This window comes from Lichenostomus cassidix, chromosome 3 (assembly GCF_008360975.1).
Source record: "Lichenostomus cassidix isolate B80296 chromosome 3, HeHo_3.0, whole genome shotgun sequence".
In the NCBI taxonomy this organism is placed as follows: domain Eukaryota; kingdom Metazoa; phylum Chordata; class Aves; order Passeriformes; family Meliphagidae; genus Lichenostomus; species Lichenostomus cassidix.
Genome location: NC_139483.1, coordinates 90,938,489 through 90,959,769, shown reverse-complemented (window position 1 = coordinate 90,959,769; position 21,281 = coordinate 90,938,489). Strand labels below are relative to the sequence as shown.

At 33.3% G+C, this 21,281-nt stretch overlaps 1 protein-coding gene across 1 annotated transcript in view; it reads right to left on the bottom strand.

Annotated features, from left to right (window-relative positions):
• Positions 1–21,281, bottom strand: part of CSMD1 (CUB and Sushi multiple domains 1) — a 1,097,029-nt gene that overhangs the window by 276,075 nt on the left and 799,673 nt on the right. The window contains exons 11-12 of the mRNA XM_085056685.1: positions 18,232–18,335; positions 11,733–11,845 (exon numbers count right to left, since the gene is read on the bottom strand). Of these exons, the coding sequence (XP_084912811.1) occupies positions 11,733–11,845; positions 18,232–18,335 (217 nt within the window). The remainder of the gene's footprint in view (positions 1–11,732; positions 11,846–18,231; positions 18,336–21,281) is intronic.

The window sequence follows — 21,281 nt, the reverse complement described above, 5'->3', positions numbered from 1 at the left end:
ACTTACAAACCTTCACTGCACAATGTTATATAAGCTATGTTCTGAGAACACTAAGACTCTATATTTAAGAAGATCCATTTTCTAGTAAATGTTGTTAGCTCATTATTAGAATAAAATTGTTTTCAGAAGTGTTTAGATGCAAACAGAGCATCCAAGCACACAGAAATACTAAGATACCATTGTAGCTTTTTGTTCACCTAACTCAGCAATTCCCATATATAATAAAGAATCTGAATGGATTTTATTTTTATATGCTACAGTACCTAAACCAAAAGCACAAAGTCTGAAATTTGTTTTTTGACAATGCTTCACATTAGGAAGTATTGTTTTTCTCGAATTTCATAGCAACATAAAAAAGAGCCATTATTTATTCTGAATAACAATAATCCCCTTTAACCTAAATTGGTAACAAAATGAGAGCAATATAAAAAGGCTGCTCTGGAGGATATGCTGATTTTGCAACAAGTGGAGGTGTTAGTATGTCACATCAATTTCAGTCAAAGTGTGAAATTTATGTCTATCTATGAATTGAATAGATAAATCATACAGCTGTTGAAAGGACGTGGGAAAGACAAAAAGTACCAAAGAGCTTGGAAGAATTCTTTGTTGAAAGAAATGTTCTTTATAGAGGATCTTAATAATAGACATCTGTGCATCAGACTTAAAATCTTCAATTGTTGCTTAATATTTCCCACAGATATTTCTTTAGTAATAACTACCAGTATTAATTGTGTTTTCAATAATATTTGAGATTCAACTACAATTTTCGAGTTAAAATCATGGGACTTAGTAATCAACAGAGACATTCCAGAAATCCAATAAATGCTATAATTATGGCACAAATGATGCAAAAACTGTTTAATTACCCAAACCTGACCATCTTTTGTCTTTTCTCGATGTTATCCGCTGAAAGAAAAGCATGCCAATAGGAGCCAAAATCCTAAAATTTACTTTAATGATCATAAGCATCTAGCTTATCCTAAAAAGATGGAAAAATGCATATGAACAAGAAATTTCAGATATTTTTAAAATCTCAAACACACATTAAATGAATCTACTATATAAAAACATTGTTATGTGAGTTGTGCAGAATTCCAGTGCAGCATTTTTAAGACACCAGTTTTACAAAATAAATTTACATGTTATACTAGAAATCAGCAGTGCTGGAGGTGGGCTACAGTGACAAGTACAATGATGAGGACTGCAAGGATTTGGATGAAATGCAATGCAGGCAAAGGTTTGCATAGAGCACACTGATGTCATACACTCTGGTGGTAAAGCACTGGGCAGACAGCTGTGTCTATCCTGATCTGCCTACAGAGAGAATCTCTACTTCCCCTCCCCTAAACCCCAGGGGTTTGCATCTCGGCTAGGAAAGACTGTTCCACCAGCTCTGGCCACTCAAAGCAGATGTGGAGAATCTCCTTCTTGCCCCTGCTGGGCTTAACCACAACACACACATACACACACACACAAACACACTTCCTTAACTAGGAAAAGAACACAACCAAGGATATTAAAGCCACACTAAAGGACATGTAAAAGGACTCACTCAGGTGTACCATTGCCCTCAGATTATTGTGATTTTAAACCTCCTCAGAGGATTTCTATTCTTCTTTCAAAGAAGAATAAGTCGCAGTTGTGAAGGGTCAAAATGTCACTGAAGGAGAGATCTTATGTAGGGATTTAAGGTAGATTACTTAGCTAAATCTATATTTTTAATTTATTGTACCTTGTTAATTTTAACATTTATAAGCATCTCCTTGTTAATGTAAGATATTTTCAAAAAATAAAGGTAACTCCTATTTCCAGGGCTCTATCACTGGTTTTCATCAAAAGAACACCAGCTTTTATAGCTCGGTGTATCATAAAAACCAGAATGTGGTCTTTATATATAATAACACTAAATATAAGATAAATTATATTATTTTAATTGTTTATGCAAAACTTACTGAATTAATTTTGTAGTATGCAATGTATTCTAATACACATACAAGAAAAATCACAATATGAAAAATTTTGGATAACTTTTGAGGTGAAAGATTATTCAGATTCTTTGAAATTATACTAATAAGTGAAATCCACTTTATATATCTATAAATGCATATATATGTAATTTTAAAACTACTACTATAAAGACTTAACTGGAAGCAGGGTTTTGTGTACAGTGTCTTAGGGTCACTTTATCTTTTTCTTTACCTTGTAGTAGGAGTATACATTTAATATTTTTTTTGTATTTATCAAATTACCCAGTGTTGTTTCACAAAAAGAACTATTAGTATGCTGACATCATGCTTACACATGCATAGAAAATCCTGTAAGAGTCAAAGTTTGACTCAAAAATTTTAATTATTTTTTAGGTTCCAGATAAATATTTGCTTTAAGAAAAACTACAATAATATTGCGTTTTTCCTTAAAGAAGCAAATTAAATATTTATCAGTATTATTAAAACAAAGCTTTTTTTGAAGTTTATTGACTTCAGGGATCACTTCATAATTTCTCACTGCTCATTCACATATGTCTTTAATAGGTATACTTAAAAAACATCAATATTAGAATTTTTGAACTTGGCAGTGTTAGGTTAACAATTGGAGTCAATGATCTTAAGGGTCATTTTCAACTTAAATGTTTCTATGACTCTATCAATACAGGCCAATGTGTGTCAGTCATCATATAATTTAATTAATTCTTTCATTACTGTTGGAAAAAGTTGGTTACTTAAAGTAACATAGAAAGGAAAATAAAGCTTAAACTGTGTCACCACTGGCAGGACAACATGAACAGCTGATTCATTACTCATTAAAAATCAAGTGTTTGATTTTTTAAAACCAGAGAGAGTGTCATGCATCAAAAGGCTTCAAAACAAAAGGGCAATATAATTCTCATGGTTTGAACTTTGTAGCAAAAAATACAGAAAACTGGCACACTTTGTAAGAAGTACTCTTATTCAAAAGAAAAAAATCATAACATGCTACCTGTTGCTGTTTAGCTATGATGCATCTTTTTGTCTGACCACCATTTGCAGAAACTTTACAAATGAATGGAAGATACTTAAGAATGCCAAACAATCTCAGTTGTAGATTTTAACAGGAAATTCTCAGTATGTCACCACTTTATGAATTAAATAAGGTAAATTACTAAAATAGAATTATTTTGGCCTATAGAGTGAAAGGACAATCTTCTTAATAATGTCAGTGGACAGCGAGCTCATGGTTCATTCACTGCAGTGTTTTCTGTATTTAAAAATGTGAGAAAGTCTTAACTGGGAAAAATCCAGTTCTGTTTACTAAAAATTATTGAATTGTTGTATAAAACTTTCAAACTGAGCTGTATCTGTTAAGAAGCAAAGACTAGGATTTATGTTTCAAACACAGATTAAACTGTTCAGTTCCATTTTTGCTTGTTTTTAGTAGAAGGAAAAATGTACAAAGAAAGACCTGTCAGAAGTTAAAAATAAACAAAAAAAACTCTCAAAAAGATCGGTTACTTATACAGAATTCTCACATATGTTACTAGAATCCTATTTTTAAATGCCAGTTTTCTTTTTACAATTTGTTCCTAGTCTTTGAGAAAAATCATCAAATGTTATTAATGTTTCTTAAAAGCCAAAGTAAACTTTAATTAAAAATTTAATTAGAATCTGAAAATAACATTTATGTTAAGGTCAAACATATTGAACAATGAACATGGATAAAAAGGTATAAAACATTACATCAATAAAAATATCAGAGCTGTTTTCTACACAGAATGTGTTTAATTACAATGTGAAACTACTTTCCAAGCAAGTTTGATTAGGAGAATGATCTTCACTGGCTGAGTTAAAACATAACAATTCTCTCTTCTTCAGAGACAATGTTATTGTTTTAATGTTCAATACTTTTATGAGAAGAGGCAAAAAAAGGGTTTCAACTTAACCCGTTAAGTGAATCACTGAAAAGAAATGAATGCACATCTGTGTCATCAGTCAGACACAGCTGCAGGCTGGAGGGGAAGCACACGGCAGCTTCCCAGCTGCAGTCACCTCATGTAACTAAGGAAGAATACATGTGCTGGATACTGGCTGTACCTAAGCAGACTGTGAATGTGGGAAGTTCTAAGACTTTTGGGGTTTTTCACTTTGTAAATTTTGAAGTTTAACTAATAAACACATTAATAAATATATTCTTTAATGAAATCAGAAAATTAAAAATGTGCACTGATACCTCGTCTGTAAACCACACTGTTTTTAACATTCACGTACTTATCCAGCATATTCACAATGTCCACAGTTAGCACAATAGAATGCATTGCATTAAAGGTTATAGAGAAAGAGGCTAATTCATTGCTAAACAGCATAACTGAACAAACATACGTTAATCTTTAAGCTGATCGAGATGAGTAACACATGGATTGCATTTTTGTAAAGCAGAGTTGAGCATAATGATATCAAGATCTGAAAAGTGCTCTAATAAAAACAGGAAATTAGAAGCAGAGTTAGGCAATTAATAGGAAAATTTAAAAGAAAAAAATTAACAAATTTGTACTCAATCTGGCCATTTTGGTTTTGTTATTTCGTTAATTTAGGAGGCAGAAAAAGAGTTATGGGGTGTTGCATGCTTACTCCTCTTCATTAAACCTCTGTTGTTTGTGATTCTTTCTTTGTTTAATAAAGGATTGTGGCACAGAGAGAAAGTTGGTCTTATCCACTACAGCCTCCTAATATATAAATATGCAATACACTCAACCAGTTAAAGCATATTACCACTATATTACACTCCTCAAGCTTATGTATATTTTCTATATGAAAAGCGGGTTCTGTCTGTCACCCCAAACATTAAACAAAACTCAGGTAAAGACATTCTCCACTATTAAAAATTTCTTTGAAACTTCTGCAGTGATTACCAGTAACTTCATGTGCATCTTTTCACTCTATTAGTAACCTACTGGTGGTACTACTCACTTCTTGAAAGAAAATTCAAGGATGCTGAAATTGAGAAATGCCTGCTCTAGGATTATCTGAACAATATGCTCTAAAAAGGTCAGACAAAAATGTAGGAAAGCTTCTTTGCCTGAAAATGGTTGATAATACATTGGGGCAGAAATTAAGTAACTGACATTTGCCCATCCAAAAAAAATAACCTGCCCTGTCTAGCCCTACAAAAAGATTCATTCACGCAATATTATGATGGAACTCTTTGACAGTTCTCCACAGAACCATGTAGCTTTAATAAATAAAAAATTTCACCTAAAACATGAAACTTATTTATTGCCTGTTCTCCAAAAGCACGCTCTTGAATGAAGTTCTGAATTATAATACATAGGAACAAAATACAAAAAGAAAACTTATTATACATGAAATACATGAAAGAGAGAGAAGCTTAAAGCAAAACAGGAAACTCAAAGTTTTCACTGCATGACTTGTAACTGTCTTCTTTCCAACCATTACACTCTATATTATTTCCCTGAGTGTATGTCCAATTGTGAGAGTCTTAAAAAGCCTTAATTCCATCTCTTTCAGCACAGATTTTTCCAAACTTCCAAGCAATAACAAAGTTTCATATCAATATTGGTAGTGAAATAACATGTATAAGGTAGCTGTGTTTTCATGAAAAACTGCTCTGATTTAAGGTTTACTAAGTACTGTAGCGGTAGGCAAAAAGACAACTAACATTTATCTGAGCAACTGAAATTCTTTTGAAAATATTTTTGTACTAGTCTCAAGAGGAAAGAAGAATCTTCTTCCAAACAATCATAATGAAGAGCTTAAAGCTTAACTGCTCAGTTGAGCATCAATACAAATAAAGGTTGTAAGCCTGACACTTTCCGCTGCTTGCAGGAGCTGATATACTTCATGACATCTCCAAGAATTCTTGATAACATCAAATTATACAAAATGCTAGAATTATATCACTGAGTCACCAAATTTATTTTGTAACACTGTTATGAACTAAAGGATAGGCTAGTGAAATAATTATTTTATAAAACCATGTAAAGGTAGGAATAAAAAAATAGTTCTAAACAGGCTATAAAACAGATCTTTGTTATACTAGTTATCAAGAAGTCTGGAAGTCAAAAGATTAAATATTTTTATCAGGCTGACAGGTTTACAGCATTGAATGGGAGAAAAATCTCAAGCATAATAAAATTACAAAATATTCACACCTAAAACTTCAAGCTGATTGTCATCGGCTTCTATGTCAGTGTGGTACAGCCAACAGGACCACAAGCATGGAAGCAGACTAATGATCAGCTGGCTGCACAATCCACCTTGGATCCTAAGAGCCATAAAGCACCTATTTTTAGATGTGGCATATCCATAAAATGAGTGGAATAGGCCAAACTCAGGAACATTATTCATCTCATCAATCTTTTTTTTGGCTGCAACTGCAACCTCACATCACAGTTTGATATTGCTATCAAATAATATAAGCCCAGCTATACAAGCCCAGCTGTGATAGTAACTGCATTATCCTGACCTGGATATGCATGGCAATGGCTATGCCTAACTTACCACTTAACAGCTATATGAATGCTTGAATCGATATTAAGAGGTGGCATAAACCAAATCTTCCTGTTGACTGAAAGCTGCCTAAATACTACATCAAATCACATGTCCTGGACAAATTTGGGTAGGAGTGGTCTTCACTTGTGGTCAAAACAAAATAGAAATGCAGGTCAAGAAGAAAACAAACTTAAAAAAAAAAAGTGCATGAAGGAAGAATTATTTTAATTACAAATTCTTTACTTATTGTATGTGAAAAAGTCCTTGCTTTAGCCCATGACTAGCAATGAACTGCAAAAAAAGCATGCTTGTAAAAGGATAGTTTTAGCATATCAACATACTTTTTTGGTGTGACTAGACCATCCTGTGACCTCAGTGATAGTGTGATGATTTGAATATTGTTTTCATCACTTTGTGCATGTTATATCTGTAAAGTGTGTGTATGTCACGCTGTTTTTATGTATACAGTACTGTTAAAAAAAAATCAGAGTTGAAAGTCATTGAATAGCAAGACTGGAAAAAAGGTTAGAGCTTAAAAAAAAATTATAGATAGTTTATTAATTCAAAATAAGTACCTTTGGTGAACCTAAACCTATTTAATCACAGTGCTCAGAAGATACCAGGCCCTGCTGTAAGGCATATTTAAAATTCATTCGGAATGAAGCAACTGCAACAAGGGAGATTGGCAAGAACATTCATCAGGATTACCGTGCCACATGTTTTATGGTATTCTTCTGGGAAATTACAAACTAGGATTTCAGATATGTCCCTTGTATGGAAAATACACTGAGGTCTTTCATAACCTTACTAAATACCCAGGTAAAAGGAAAAATTATATTAGAAACATAACTAAAACTTACAGACCATTTTAATAATTTCTTTCCTTTCTAAACAGGTCTATTGCTGAAATTCTGAAAGTTGTCTAAACAACAGCCTAAATATTGTATTTTTTTTTCCTTTAAATAAGTTTACTCCTCATTTTCTTTGTTAAAAAAATTATTTTTAAAGTAGCACTTTATACACAAGTACTCAGAGAGAAATGTTAGTGGGTTTTATCATGAAATGTCAGCTGTGAAATATATAATGTTATTTTGTTTCAATTTATGAACACCAGTGGAGTGACACCTGGTCATCTTGGCTTCAGTAAGGAAAACTGGCACAGAGAATAATTGGAGAAGATTTCAATATAGATCCTTTGATACACTTAGGTGTGGTATTACAATATATCTCATTCTTAAAGGACAGAACAATTTACATTTCTGGCCTTTTCACAAAAAAGATGCTGTCAGAGGATTCTTTTTGAAATGTATTAAACCATTCTATTAAGATATCTGGGATCTAAAACTGAGAATGAAGGACTTTCAAATACAGTCTATAAAGTAGCTTTTTTGAAAAAAGTAATGGTAGGTTCAAATCATTCTTCATCTTTTTATTTTTTTTTTAGTATGGATTAACAACTTTCTATTTTAGCAATAATAACATGGTTCTAACATGGTTAAGAAAGTTTATCATCTCAAAGTAAAGGTTGCCTGTAATGTCTTGCATTTTAATTATTAATAATGTACTTACATATAAGTAATGCTTAAATTATTTTTGTCTTTATAATGCATGACAACTGATGATGACTGACAGAAAAATATCAAGACACCTATTGTATTTTCTAACACAGTAGCTGTTTGTCAATTTTCTGGATTTAACAAACTGATATCAACACTTGTGTTACCATCTGTGTTTCCTTAGGTCACCTTACGTTACATACAGCGATACAGGTACAGTGCTATTCCTCTGTATTCAAAACTCTTTCCAGGAACTGTCTCGACAGGACCTATGTCTGAAATCTTTCTTTTGGAGAACTGCAGTCTACAGTCCTAGAAACCCAATCATTAAGGCAAATTAGAAAAATTTGAATAGTGAAAATATAGAGAACCCTACATCTTTCTGACATTAACATGTTTCTGAAGGTGAGCCAAAGAAGAGGCAAAAGAATTTGGGAAGAATTTTCCCTCCCTTAATGCCTTAGGCAAATTGTAAATAGGATTAAATTTACTATTCATACACCAAATCTGTTATGCATACCAGTTCATTTTACAGGCACCATTTCATGCCATTTTTAGATAGACATGCTAATAATGTAGGATAGGTGAATTGCATCATTACAATCCTCTTAATATTAAAGTGAGATAAAATTCAGTTAAAGTAATATGTTTCTATAGACTATGACGCTATTTAAATCAGTAATATAAAAAAAAAAACTTTGCTCCAATAGATACAAAGTTAAGATTCAGTCGGCAAGTTGTAAAATACAGCCCAAGAGGGTGAGGAATCATGTTCTAATCCTGAGCAAAACTCATGACTTTTTAGGAAAAATATAAGGTTGTCCTTTACTTTGTTTCTACAGAACATGTATAAGCCACCAAAGACTGCAGTTTGCTTTCTTTTTGTCTAACTGCAATCACAAAGACAGTGTCCTTGAGGTTACATGTCACAACCTATTAACTTTCTCACAATTAAAATGAAATTCTATTTTTAGACAGGTTCTTTGACTGCTAAACAATGGGAAGGAGATTTATTGAGGCATCTTGTGACATAATAGAGGTTTATGCAGTACACTTAGCCTAAAGCAGGAAATTAATTGAGAGTGCAGATGGATAAAAGTTTCATCAACAATAAAAGATGAGAAAATTCTACTAAAACTAATGAGAACATTGAAATGAAAAAGAGAAAAAAAGTTACAATTCACCTTTATCTCAAAATGTTTACTACACTTTTGAACTTGTAAATGTTTCACACTTTAGAATTCTAAAATTAACTTGCAAAACTAAAGAAAAATACAGAATAAGTCACAAATGGTTGGAAAGCCAAAATCCAACTGTCAAATGATAACAATATACTTTACAGAAGAGATGTGACTACTAATGCAAAACACACAGTGTATACTTCAAGTGTTTTCAGAAAGTACCCAGAAGAGTATGAACTCCATAAATAAAATATTTTCATTGCACAAAAACAGAAATGAAAACAGATGAATTTACATTAGAAATACCAGAAAGAAATTATAGGAGAAAAATAAATCAGCTGATATATAGATATAGATATAGATATAGATATAGATATAGATATAATTTCAATTTTTGACATTTTTCATATGGGTACAAGAAGATAAAGTTCATCATTTTGGTTTGAGGAAACAGTGTAAAGTGTCAGATCCATAACTTGTGCCAACTCTCTCCACTATATAATCACTATTTCCACTTAATGTATTTTGCAAATGGGTTCTATAAAGACAGTATATTGTCTAAACACAGACCTAGAAATGACACAAGTACGAAAGATGAAACCATGAAAGAAGGGATGAGAAGGGGTAAGAATAATTTAGATAAAGCATAGGTGATTGTACTCATGCAATAAAACATACTTGAGCTGTGTAATTATACAGGATTGATGTGTAGCACAATGTCTTAAGATTCTTTAATGTCTTAGCCATAGAAGGGCTCCAGGCCTGCACCTGCTTTTTCATTCACAGCTCTGTGACATCCCACTTAAGCAACTGTGATAGTGTTTCAAGAGCCTCTGCGATTTTCCTTGTTCTCATATGGTTATTTTCATGGTGATGGACCTGCAAATCTCAGTAGTGTTGGTATGGAGGATTCTCATGGGAAGCCATTGCCACCCTCATGAAAATCCCCCCTTCTTTCTCCTGTTCTTCCTTCTTTTGTTGATTTCAGGGCACATTAAAGAAAACCAAAACATGGTGCATAAAAAAAAAATTAAAACACTCAAATATTATCTTGCAATATATGTACGTGGAAACTTAAACTATGAATGTACAATAGTTGATCTAATTAGCATGCTCCAATCAGTACCGTGAGTGGGAATAACCAAGAGTGAGCTTGAGAGAGTCCCAAAGAAATACAATGCGAGCGAAAAACCATGGTGGAAATACAATCCTAATCACTGCTATGATCACCACCTGCTTTAAAGGAGAGACCACTAGTAGAAAAATGGTGTGGAGAAGCAACACCATGTTTCCTGGATGACCACTGGGGAACATTTCCTCTTCTTGTTCCTTTCAACGTTCACAACACGTCACCAGCCACAGACCATACTTCTAAAAACTGCTCAGGCAAGCATGTCTAATGTCCTTAGTTCAATAAATGTATAGCTTGCTAAACTTGAAGTTAACACCTCTGTAACTTTTCACTTTTTATTTTGCCTGTTTTGGTATTGAAGCAATAAGGTAACTAGAAGTGAAGTGAAACACTCAGGGTACTTCAGTTTATGGAAAATGTTTAAGGAGCACTCCCACTCTTCCAATTCAGTTACTTTGAGTTACTGAACAGTAAACAGTCTCTTAATGTTTTGCAGCATCTTTTGTACAAAACTAATTTTGACAAGATTATTATCAAACCATTGTCATCATATGTGCCCATAAGGAACTATTGAAAATAGTATCAAATGTTTTCCCTCAGCCTTAAGGTGAACTAATTAACATGGAAATTAACAAAAAATGATACCATATGTCAATAAGAAAGAGCTCCTTCTAGCTGCAGGTATATGCAACCTATTAAAATGGAAAAAAAATCAATACATGCAAGCATAATAAGAGATATCAGGTAAATTTAAACAGAATTAATCAACTTCAGAAGGTACTGAACTTCACACAGTCAAATAAAATTAAAGATGTTTATGTTGCAAAGGTTCTCATTTCTTTGAGACAGAAGCAACACAAATGAGGCTAGGGTAACTTAGATCCTTATTTTTCAGTTAAATTTCCACAATTCTATACATCTTCTTAATTTCCACAAACATATACAATATATCTGTTCTGTTGTTTTCATTAAATACTGATTTTAACTTAGGTCTGTGAAGATTCTCAGTGAGGCATGAAAACAAGTTTTAAAACTCCCCCAGTCTGAGAATATTAACAGTAATTTTTAAATAGTATCCAATGTGATACAGGTTAGCAGAATGAAAAATTTAAGACTTTTCACATATGATATAAATTTTTAGCTTCCATTGACCTGCCAGCAAAAAGTATTAAAACAATAACTTCCGTTTTTATTTGCAAATATTTTTAGTTATTTTGTAGGTATTGGCAAATCCATGTCTTCATTAATAATTAATTGACAAAAGAGACAGTATCAAAGCCCTAAGTTTGTGAAAGGACTAAACAATGATTTGAAATTAATTTGTTGGGGTATAATGAAGTAAGTTACAACATAAGTTTAAAACAGTTAATTTAGCTCATACCTTGATAAACAGCTTTGAATCCTGGTGAGCCAATGCTGTCATCAGATTGTAAATGAAGCCACATCTGGTTGCTCATGCTCACGATAAGATCAGGAACACTAGATCCAGTGAGTCTGTATGTAGGATAAATGGCAAAGTCATTTGCAGAGGCATAAATTACAACTGTCACTACTACTGCTACTACCACCACCTCTACCACTACCACAAAACACAGGCTTTTAAACTGTTCATATCCTACTGTTCTGATCAGCTGTTTTTTTGATAAAATTAACTATTCTATACAAAATAGAACAATGTGAAGTAATAGAAAAAAATATTTTGAATGACTGCATTCAACAATGATTAAACACTTCTAATAAAGCTGTTCCTACCTAAAGCTTCCATTAAGTAGTTAAGCTGTAAGAGATGTGAGTGACTGTATGAATTGGCTTTCACCTGTTCAGCTAAGTATCGCTTTTCTGCCATGCTTTGTAAAAGTGAAGGAAATTGCTGTACATGACTTATAGCCTATGTGTCTAGAACTTAGTACAATCACATCTACCCCATTCAAACAAGTCACAATGATCTCCCAAATTTCAGGGGAAACTGCTGTTTCTCACACACTAATGTGTGATAGCTATGTACAGATAAGTACATAAAAGGCAAATTGATGAATCCCACCATAAAACTTCAGTGCTTCTCAGTAATATCACTTATACATCTATAATTCTGGTATCAAAAAGTTGTGTGTCAAAAAGAATCATTACGAAAAAGATTGCTTCTTAAGTGTGAAAAACTATAGAATCGGGTTCTAGTCCTGAGCAACCATTCAGATCCTGGTGATAGCTATACAGTTTACAAAAAGTAGTGGGAAAAGTCACACACAGAAAGCAGATGCAAAATCTCACTATTTAAACTGTTAACAGATACTAACCAAACAATTGTCTGTCTTCCAACCCTCAGCCTTGATTATGCATAACAAATAGGCATGAGATAAGTAAAACTAATACTGTGTCAAACCGAGATAAGATGTCCCAGAAGCAGAATTTCCGAAGAAAACAGTGAATGGATTATTCCACAAAAATATTGTTTAAACATAATAAACCAGATGTTAATGCTATTACAAGTTAAATGCAAAGACATAATGGAAAGACAGGCTGAGCAGAAACAAGGTAAGAACTGAGGAACCATGAGGCAAGTTACAGGAATTCTCTCTGTCTTCCATCAAGGTTATGAACAAGAAACTGTATATCCCATATGTACAATAATTTGAGTTCTTACTCTGATATATTGAAAATAAAATTAAAAAACACAATCTTCATGAGTGGAATGGCCTTACTAATTACTACTGGACATCCACCTGGAATGGCTGCTACAGTGGCTGAGTTTCCTGTAACATGATCTGTAAGATTTCTGGTTATGGCCTGTTAGTAAGTAGTTGATTATTATGACAATATAGATGCAGAAAAAGAGAAAAATAAAATAAATCCATTATAGCTCAGCATATGCAAACACACAAACAGTGCTTAGGCGGGGTAAGTAAGGAAATTAAGAGACAGTGATATGTAGCTAGGTTGTTCATTTGACCTGTGTAAGAATGAAAATAAAGCAGCTGCTTAGTCTGAAAATTGAGCTGCTTACCAAACTAATTAGGAACTGCACAGGTTCAAAGAGATGCTAGGTTATAGTCAGAATGCTCAATATTCTCTTGCTGATAAAATAATGGGTTTTGATAAAGTATTGACATTTATTTAAGTTAATAATACAGGTAGCCTAGAAAAGGAAGATACCTCACCAGACAGTGAGTAATATAAACAAAAGTAGTTTAGGAGATGCCTGCAGAAATAGATATATAAAGAAAGAAAATGTCAAGATTACATATACATTCAAAGACAACTACAAACTTGTGGCTTTTTCTGCAAGAATTTCTTAATGGCTATTCAGATGTGCAAACCTACTATATTAACAACTAACCACTGTTTAAATAGCTCTCTTTATACTCAGTAATCTGATTATTGTATGAGATCTCCACTGATGGTTTCTGAACATAGATAAAATGACCCCTGAAATTCTAAGTCTTAATGAGTACGATGGGATTATTTTAATCTATATAAATGTCTCTACAGCATGAAAAAGAAAAAAAAAAAAAAAGGCAAGATTAAAAAGAAAAAAACCCAGCAAATAAAAAGCTTCAACTGAATAAGGTAAACACATCAAACAGAGTCATCTCCTTCCAAAATGCCAGTGGCTGTCCATAGATGGTAGATATGAACCAGCCAAAATACAATCACTTCCTCAGATTCACATACAGGGCATTTAGGAAGAGGGCCAAGACTTTTGGAAGGTGAAGGGAAAGAAGTGGGAGAAAATAAAACCCCCCAAAAAATGCAAAAAGAAGCCAAAAGCAGAAATCAATAAATAGCAAAATGGGTTTTTTGTGGTGGTGGTAGTTTTGTGTCTGGTGGAGTTTTTGGTGTATTTTCTGTTTGTTTGCTCATTTTGGTTTTGTTTGAGATTTTTTTTCTTGTGTTTGCTGGTTTGGTTGGGTTTTTGTCGCTGTTTTTATTTGGTTTTACTCCTTGAGAATACCTCCCTATATAGAACTATATCCTTCAACAAGGAGGATGGCAGATAGGGTAGATAAAAGGTATAGGGAATGTAGATTTATCTACCCACACATGCTGTTTCTGACTCTGACTCTTTGTCCCAGTCTGTAATCATTCTAACACCAGATCATCTGCAAGTTCAAGATCAGAGACTTGCAGACCAGCCATTCAGGCAGATTGGCTGCTGCTAACCTCATTTCATGTGGAAACAAACCATCCTCAGTTATCTCTACATGAAGGAAATTAAAAATGTTGAGGCAAACTTAAGCTAAGCTTCTCACTACTCCAAACAGATCACAGGTCAGAAAAGGCAACTCTAAGAGAAAGCAAATTTTTGCAACAGTTTGCTCTCTGCTTAGTTATCCAAAAGAAGCCAGATCCAAGCAATTAAGAATGATCTCCAGGACCAGAAATAGTGGGTTTTTACCAGTTATGAAAAGGTAAGTTGTTTTTCAAGCCCCCATTACGTTTCCAAACTTCGTAGGAATAGAAGAAAAGGATAAAGGTTTACTAAAAAGCATTTTACTACCATGGATGATTTTACTATGCAACGAAATAGCTGTCATAAGTAACTGGGTTTGAATCGCTAATCTACAGTTTTTTCTTCGTATTGGAGGGAAAAAAACCAGTTTTCTGTACAGGGAAAGTTGAAAGATTAATGTTTTCAGGGAATCATTAAAAAAATAAGCTTTAATGTTACAGCTGCAAGAAAAACAAATCATAGCATCAGGAGGCAAAGCAGACTTTCTAAAGCAATGTGTTAGTTCAATATACAAGTATTTAAAAACAGAAATCAGGCCATTGCAAGAAAAATTCTGACTGATAAGCTTCAACTCACATATAATGATCACTAATGATTTATTTTGCAAGGGTAGTCACTAGTTCTAGCCAAACTCTGTTAAATATGAGAAATAACTGCATCCAAAACTTTATAACCTAAACATATTTAGATTACTATTAAGTAAGTTGTATTACTGTTTTCCAAAGCTAAACATCTCAGAATACATAATCCATGAAGATTACTATGTTTTCCAACAAGAAAGGATTTCAGATGAAGCAATTGTTAAAAATCATAAAACTGACTGGAATATTCCCCTTTAATTAATTAGGCTGTTGGTGATTAGGTTTTTAAAAAGGTTTACTATAAATACTAAAATTAAATATTTTAATAAATTAAAACCCAACAGATCCTTAATCAGTATGCCAATTAGACTGTCACAGAAATGCATAAAATTTATTTGAAATAATTTGCTCTTCATCAAAGTATATTGGGTTTTGTATAATCTCAGTGCTATCATTTATAAACTTAAAATACTTCTCCTAATTATTTTCCCTATTTCATACAAAAAAAACTCCTTCCTTCCTTCCCTCCTTTCTTCCTTCCTTCCTTCCTTCCTTCCTTCCTTCCTTCCTTCCTTCCTTCCTTCCTTCCTTCCTTCCTTCCTTCCTTCCTTCCTTCCTTCCTTCCTTTTAAACATCAGTATTCTTTCACACTCCCCTTGAGCAGCAGGGCTACAGCTTTGAGGTTATGCAGATAATTGCTAATGGATGAGAATTTGGACATTATAGAAAGCTTGTACTTACATACCATGATCCTCAACTCCCTCAACCTTCTTTCTATAAAGTATTGTTTACTGACCTGCCTCTAACCAGTTCCAGTGTTCATAGGATGACTGGCTTAAAAACATTCTGGCACCACTGAGCTCATAATAAAGTCTGAGTTTGTCTACAATGTTTAAATTTAGTTTAAATAAAGCACCCAATGTTTAAATAAAGCACCCAATAAAGAGGTAGCTACTACCTTGAGAGGTTTAGCACCTGAGAACTGGAAAATTTTGCATGGGACTAAGGCTTATATGTCGAGATATGACAATTTTATACCAAGCTGAAAGACTCAACTACTTAGAATTAGGTTTGAATTTAGAAAGACATTTATTTTAGCATATTATGTTCAAACAAAATTGTAGTAGCTATGAAGTTTTAGAATCAAATGCTATAGTAATATTCTGTAGCATTTCTGCAGAAATACTGGCATTTAAGTCTGCCAACAGAAGCTTGAAGAGTGTAAGAAAAACAGTATTATTTTTTTAAGATATCCTAAGAAATTTAGAAATTAAATCTAGCCAGAAAAGTTTTTGCTGTAAGCTCCTTTGTTCTCCTGGGATGAAAAAAAAACCCTGCAAGGTGCTGCTCAAAGCTCATTAAATGTAACAGATGTTACTAAAACCAACTAATAAAAAATTTTGCTAAGAAAATGACTCTGACATTTAGTTATAAACTTTCTCATGATAATGTACTCTGCAAGTGGACCTAATGTTTTATGAGGGATGTTACTTTGCATTCATGGAAGACCTTTCTGAAAAGCCAGAGAATTTATGCATATCTGTGATGCTGTTTAAATAGAACATATTCCATAATGCATGATACAATCCAGTGTTTAATAACTTCAAGAACACTATCTCAATAGAAATCCAGATTCATTATTAATTGTTGTGAGACTATAGTTTCATGTTTGGGCCTTCCTATATTTCCAGTATATTTCAGTTATTAATCACTTAGTTTCTCAAATGATTTTCAGAGTAATGCCAATTTTGCAACCCAAAAGGCAGATAAATTTAATCTCACAGACATCATTTTCATCTAACATAAAATTTACAGCAAAGATGGGCCAACATTGTACTATAATCCTAAGTGATAGGCTGTGGACTAATAGGGGTAAAACAGTTGCTATTTTAGTCAAAAAAATATGCTGAAGAAATGGTTAGAAGCACTGAATATCTCCAATAAGAACTTTGTACTAGTTCCAGAAATTCCAGTGAGAGATTCAGAAGGGAATGTTTGCTACAGGATCTTTAAAGTGTTACTAATGTGAAAAAAAGTTATAGGAGGTGATGTTATCATGGGGTGCTGTCTTCTTAAGATAATAAAAAAAAAGCAATTAATATGAGAAAATAATATTTTTAAAATTTTAACTTTATTTTTATTTTTTGTGCAGTCATGGAAAATAAATGTTGAAGAGGTAGTCACAGGCTAAATGGTTTCAAATGGAAGGGCAAAAAAAAAAGAAATTTGACCATTATTTGACATGTAATTTTAAGCAAGTGCGATTTGACATATGAAGTAATGCAGAGTGTAGCAAACAGAATTAACAGTCTGGGATAGCAAATCTAGTACTTAAAAACTTGACTCTTAAGGAGTTCTGCAATCTCTATGAGCAAATATGTATCCCAATTCAAAAATGCAAACCCTTTTGTCATAGTTAGAGGTAGTTAAATCAATATCACCAGAATGACCGTTGCGTTATACAAGAAAAAATAAACTTAGGTGTGGAAATCCATTCCCAGTTCATGTTTTTCTTGTCAGTATAAAGTGTATGCTCTCAAAACAGGTTGTTGTTGCTGGGGTTTTTTTTGTGGTTTGGTTTTTCTTTTTTCTTTTTCAAGTACTCAAAACACAGAATTCAATTTACTCAGTAACAGCTACCTGGTATTGCAACCCAAGAAACACAAGCATTGCACAAATAATTCAGTAATTGTCCAGTCATACCCTTTAAGCCAAATTAAACAAGGGGTTTTTACACAAGTTGTATTTTCTGTTTGCTGAAATCCAAGCCTTTTATTTTTTATTCCCTAAATTGCTTGTGAATAATATTAGAGTTGTACAAGTAGTTGTTTTTTCAAGGAAGCTTTTTTTTTTAAATTTAATTTGCAGGTTTTAGTCCCTAATATGAAGAGACTACTAAGGATTTGGAACAAATTTTGTAATGAATAATGTTCTTTGACAATACTTGGATTTTAAGCTTACATTAATAAACAAATCCCATACATTAAAATTGCAAAGTAGATATAACCTGACCTGGAAGAAACAACATGACAGCAAATGTCCAAGGAAAATTTTTGATGTTCTGTACTTACACATACAACACTGTTCTGGTATCACCAACTTTCCCAGCATCTCCAACAGTAAGAGTATCATAGCCTCTTTCCAGTTCAAACTCTTCAAAAGCAAGCTTTATGACCTATTAAAATTAAATAACTCAGTTACTTCAAAACATACCCACACATTATCTGTTCCATTCTTGAATTGCTTGGCTACTGTAAATCAAGTCATGAAGCAATAATTATTTCAGTTAGTCTGATTTTATTTTTGAAAGATACCTCGAAAGAGTACACATGCAGAAACTTCTGTGCTTTCTAATACTTAGGAGCAAGTCACAGCCATAATGCATTTGAGGTATTATATACTCAGACGCCAGTCACCTCTAACTGGTGATAATTGCTCATTACTGAAGTAAAAAATATTTTCTTTTTTTTTTTAACTGTACTAGCTGTATAAGAATTATATAGCTAGTATTGGAAGTATATTAAAACATTCTTATCTGTTGACTTATATAATAACAAATTGCATGTATGAGCTATCAATTCATAAAATTATGGAGAAGGCTGGTGCACAGAAATGCAAAGGCACAAATTTCCTTGCATAAATGACTAACATTAAACTGTGATTCCACCCAATGTTGAGTCACGAATTGCCAAGAAAATTACAAATGTATGTCTCAGAATTCTTTGAAAAGGTATTTATGAAACTGTAATTTTATAAGATAAGGACTTAGTTTTGTGTAAAAGAACACTCCTAAGACAAGCAATTTTATTAGAGTTCAGTATCAGCGAGTAGTTGCAGCTGATACATATGGATACATATATCAGGACATTGTACCTTTCTGTAATTTGAAACAAAGGCTTCTGGAAACAACTTGGCAAGAAAGTGCAGAGAGTCAGTGATTTTCCACAAAATTATTCATTTTATCTCTATACTAACTTTTGTTGATATCTCTGGGTATGCCTTCAGACAACATCAGCCATTGCATGTAATGCAGTTAATTCTTCTTCTGTTTTGTGGATAAAACCAACACTTGGGTCAGATTTGAGCTTTCAGAACAAGCCCTATTATGCTGTTATTTTGGCAGCAACCCATGAAAAAACTGTTTTCCATCCACTTAAGTTTATTTCTATGTGGCCATCAAGGCAGAATTCATCTCAATCAAATTTTAGCCCTATAAAAAAGCAGCATGCAAGCTAAGTTAGTAATCTAAACTTCCTCAGTACTAAAAAAAGAAAGCCAGCCCATCTCATTTCTCTGTGTTTGAACTGGAAAAGCCTAGTACAATGAACCTTAGAGAGGAATTTACACTACTGGAGTGGGTCATCTTTACATTGTACTATGTTGCTTCTGTTTGTAACCTGAAGATAAGCCTACAGGCAGACAAAACCCAGAGCCTTTCCCTCATCCACTAGGTGGGTCACCTAAAAGCAGATCAGGTTGGACCTGCCTTTCCTAGACCCCTGCTGCTCAGATCTCATGCTTTGGCTGTCCATTGTTTTAATAATCAAAAGAATTTCAGGCAATATGCTTCAGGTAAAAGAATACACATTTCCATCTGCTCCTAGTATACCTTCTGGTATTCCTAGATTATATCAGTGGTTAACATGCAAAATTTCATTATTAAATCAAGACTAATAAAGACACAGTAAAGCAAAAAAATATGTAGAAGCATGAAAGGAGAGTTATTCCTGGCAAGAAAAATAAGTGTAAGACTTTTAATGCAATTATTATTACATATGGAGGAGGAAACCTGATAGAATATTCCATGAAAATACATGGTAATGTATTATTTAAATAATACATTTCATTAGACTCACAAATTCTTTTAAACTGCAATTTAAAAACAAATATGGATGTTCACCTCTTTAAAAATAAAACAAGCTAGGAAAAAAAAAGTAATTGGATATAAACCATAAAATGACAGTTTTAGGCTTCTGGCTAAGCATACAGGAAATGTTGTAAGAAACATTCCTTCATGGGAAATATACTGTGAAGATATATTACACACTCTTAAAAAAAATCTTGTTATCTTCGTTTCCATGATAATTGTTATTCTATGCTAACACATATAATCTTTTGGAAAGACCTTCAACTGGTTGAGAGTAAAGAGGTCTAACTTATATTCCTTCAATATGACTCACAAAACCTAAATTTTACCATGTAAACAGTGAGCACCGAGTCTAATCATTGCTCTTTTCACAGTCAGTGGACAGAAAATGGCACTTTTCTGTATAAAATTTCCTGAGTTGGAAAGAACCCGCAAAGATCATGGAGTTGAGTTCTGGCCCTGCACAAGACAGCCCCACAAGTCACACCATGTGCCTGAGACCACTGTACAAACATTTCTTGAACTCTGTCAGGCTGGTGCTGTGACCACTTCCCTGGGAGCTGTTCCAGTGCCCAACCACCCTCTGGGTGAAGTGCCTTTCCCCAACATCCAGCCTAAACCTCCCCAGGCACAACTTCGGGCCATTCCCTCAGGTATAAGGATTGAATAATATCACAATATACCACAATGTACCACTGTATACCACATATGTGGTTAAACAATACTGATTTATACATGGAGGGAGGAAAAAAGCAGCTCTGAGGTGTTTATCCAGATTCAATCTTGTTTTGCAATTAAAAGTTCCAGTAATGCTAATTTGATCATCACCACTACATATGCTTAATATGAACTGATTAAATGAAGAAAAGAATTAATTTTCATACAGAAAAACTGGAAATGCAAAAATTCCTTCCAAACATATTATATTTATTTCTGGATGATCAGTTACATTCTTCTTACAGAAGAATGATCCTATTTGCTTTCTGAAAGGTATGAGACAAAATTCCCTTATAAGCAATTCAGAATGATTACTTCTTACTAGATAAATAGACTGTGAAAACAAGAAAAACCTTAAAAATATGAGACACCGAAGGAGGTACCTATATGAAAGCTCTGCAAGTGAATTTCCTGTCATGATTACTTTTTCATTCAAAACATTTTCCTTTATCCTAGATACTCCCATACGTTATATTTCTGCTGGCATAATTGCTATTGCATGCAACAGATAGAGGTAGCAGACATGTAAGGAATGCC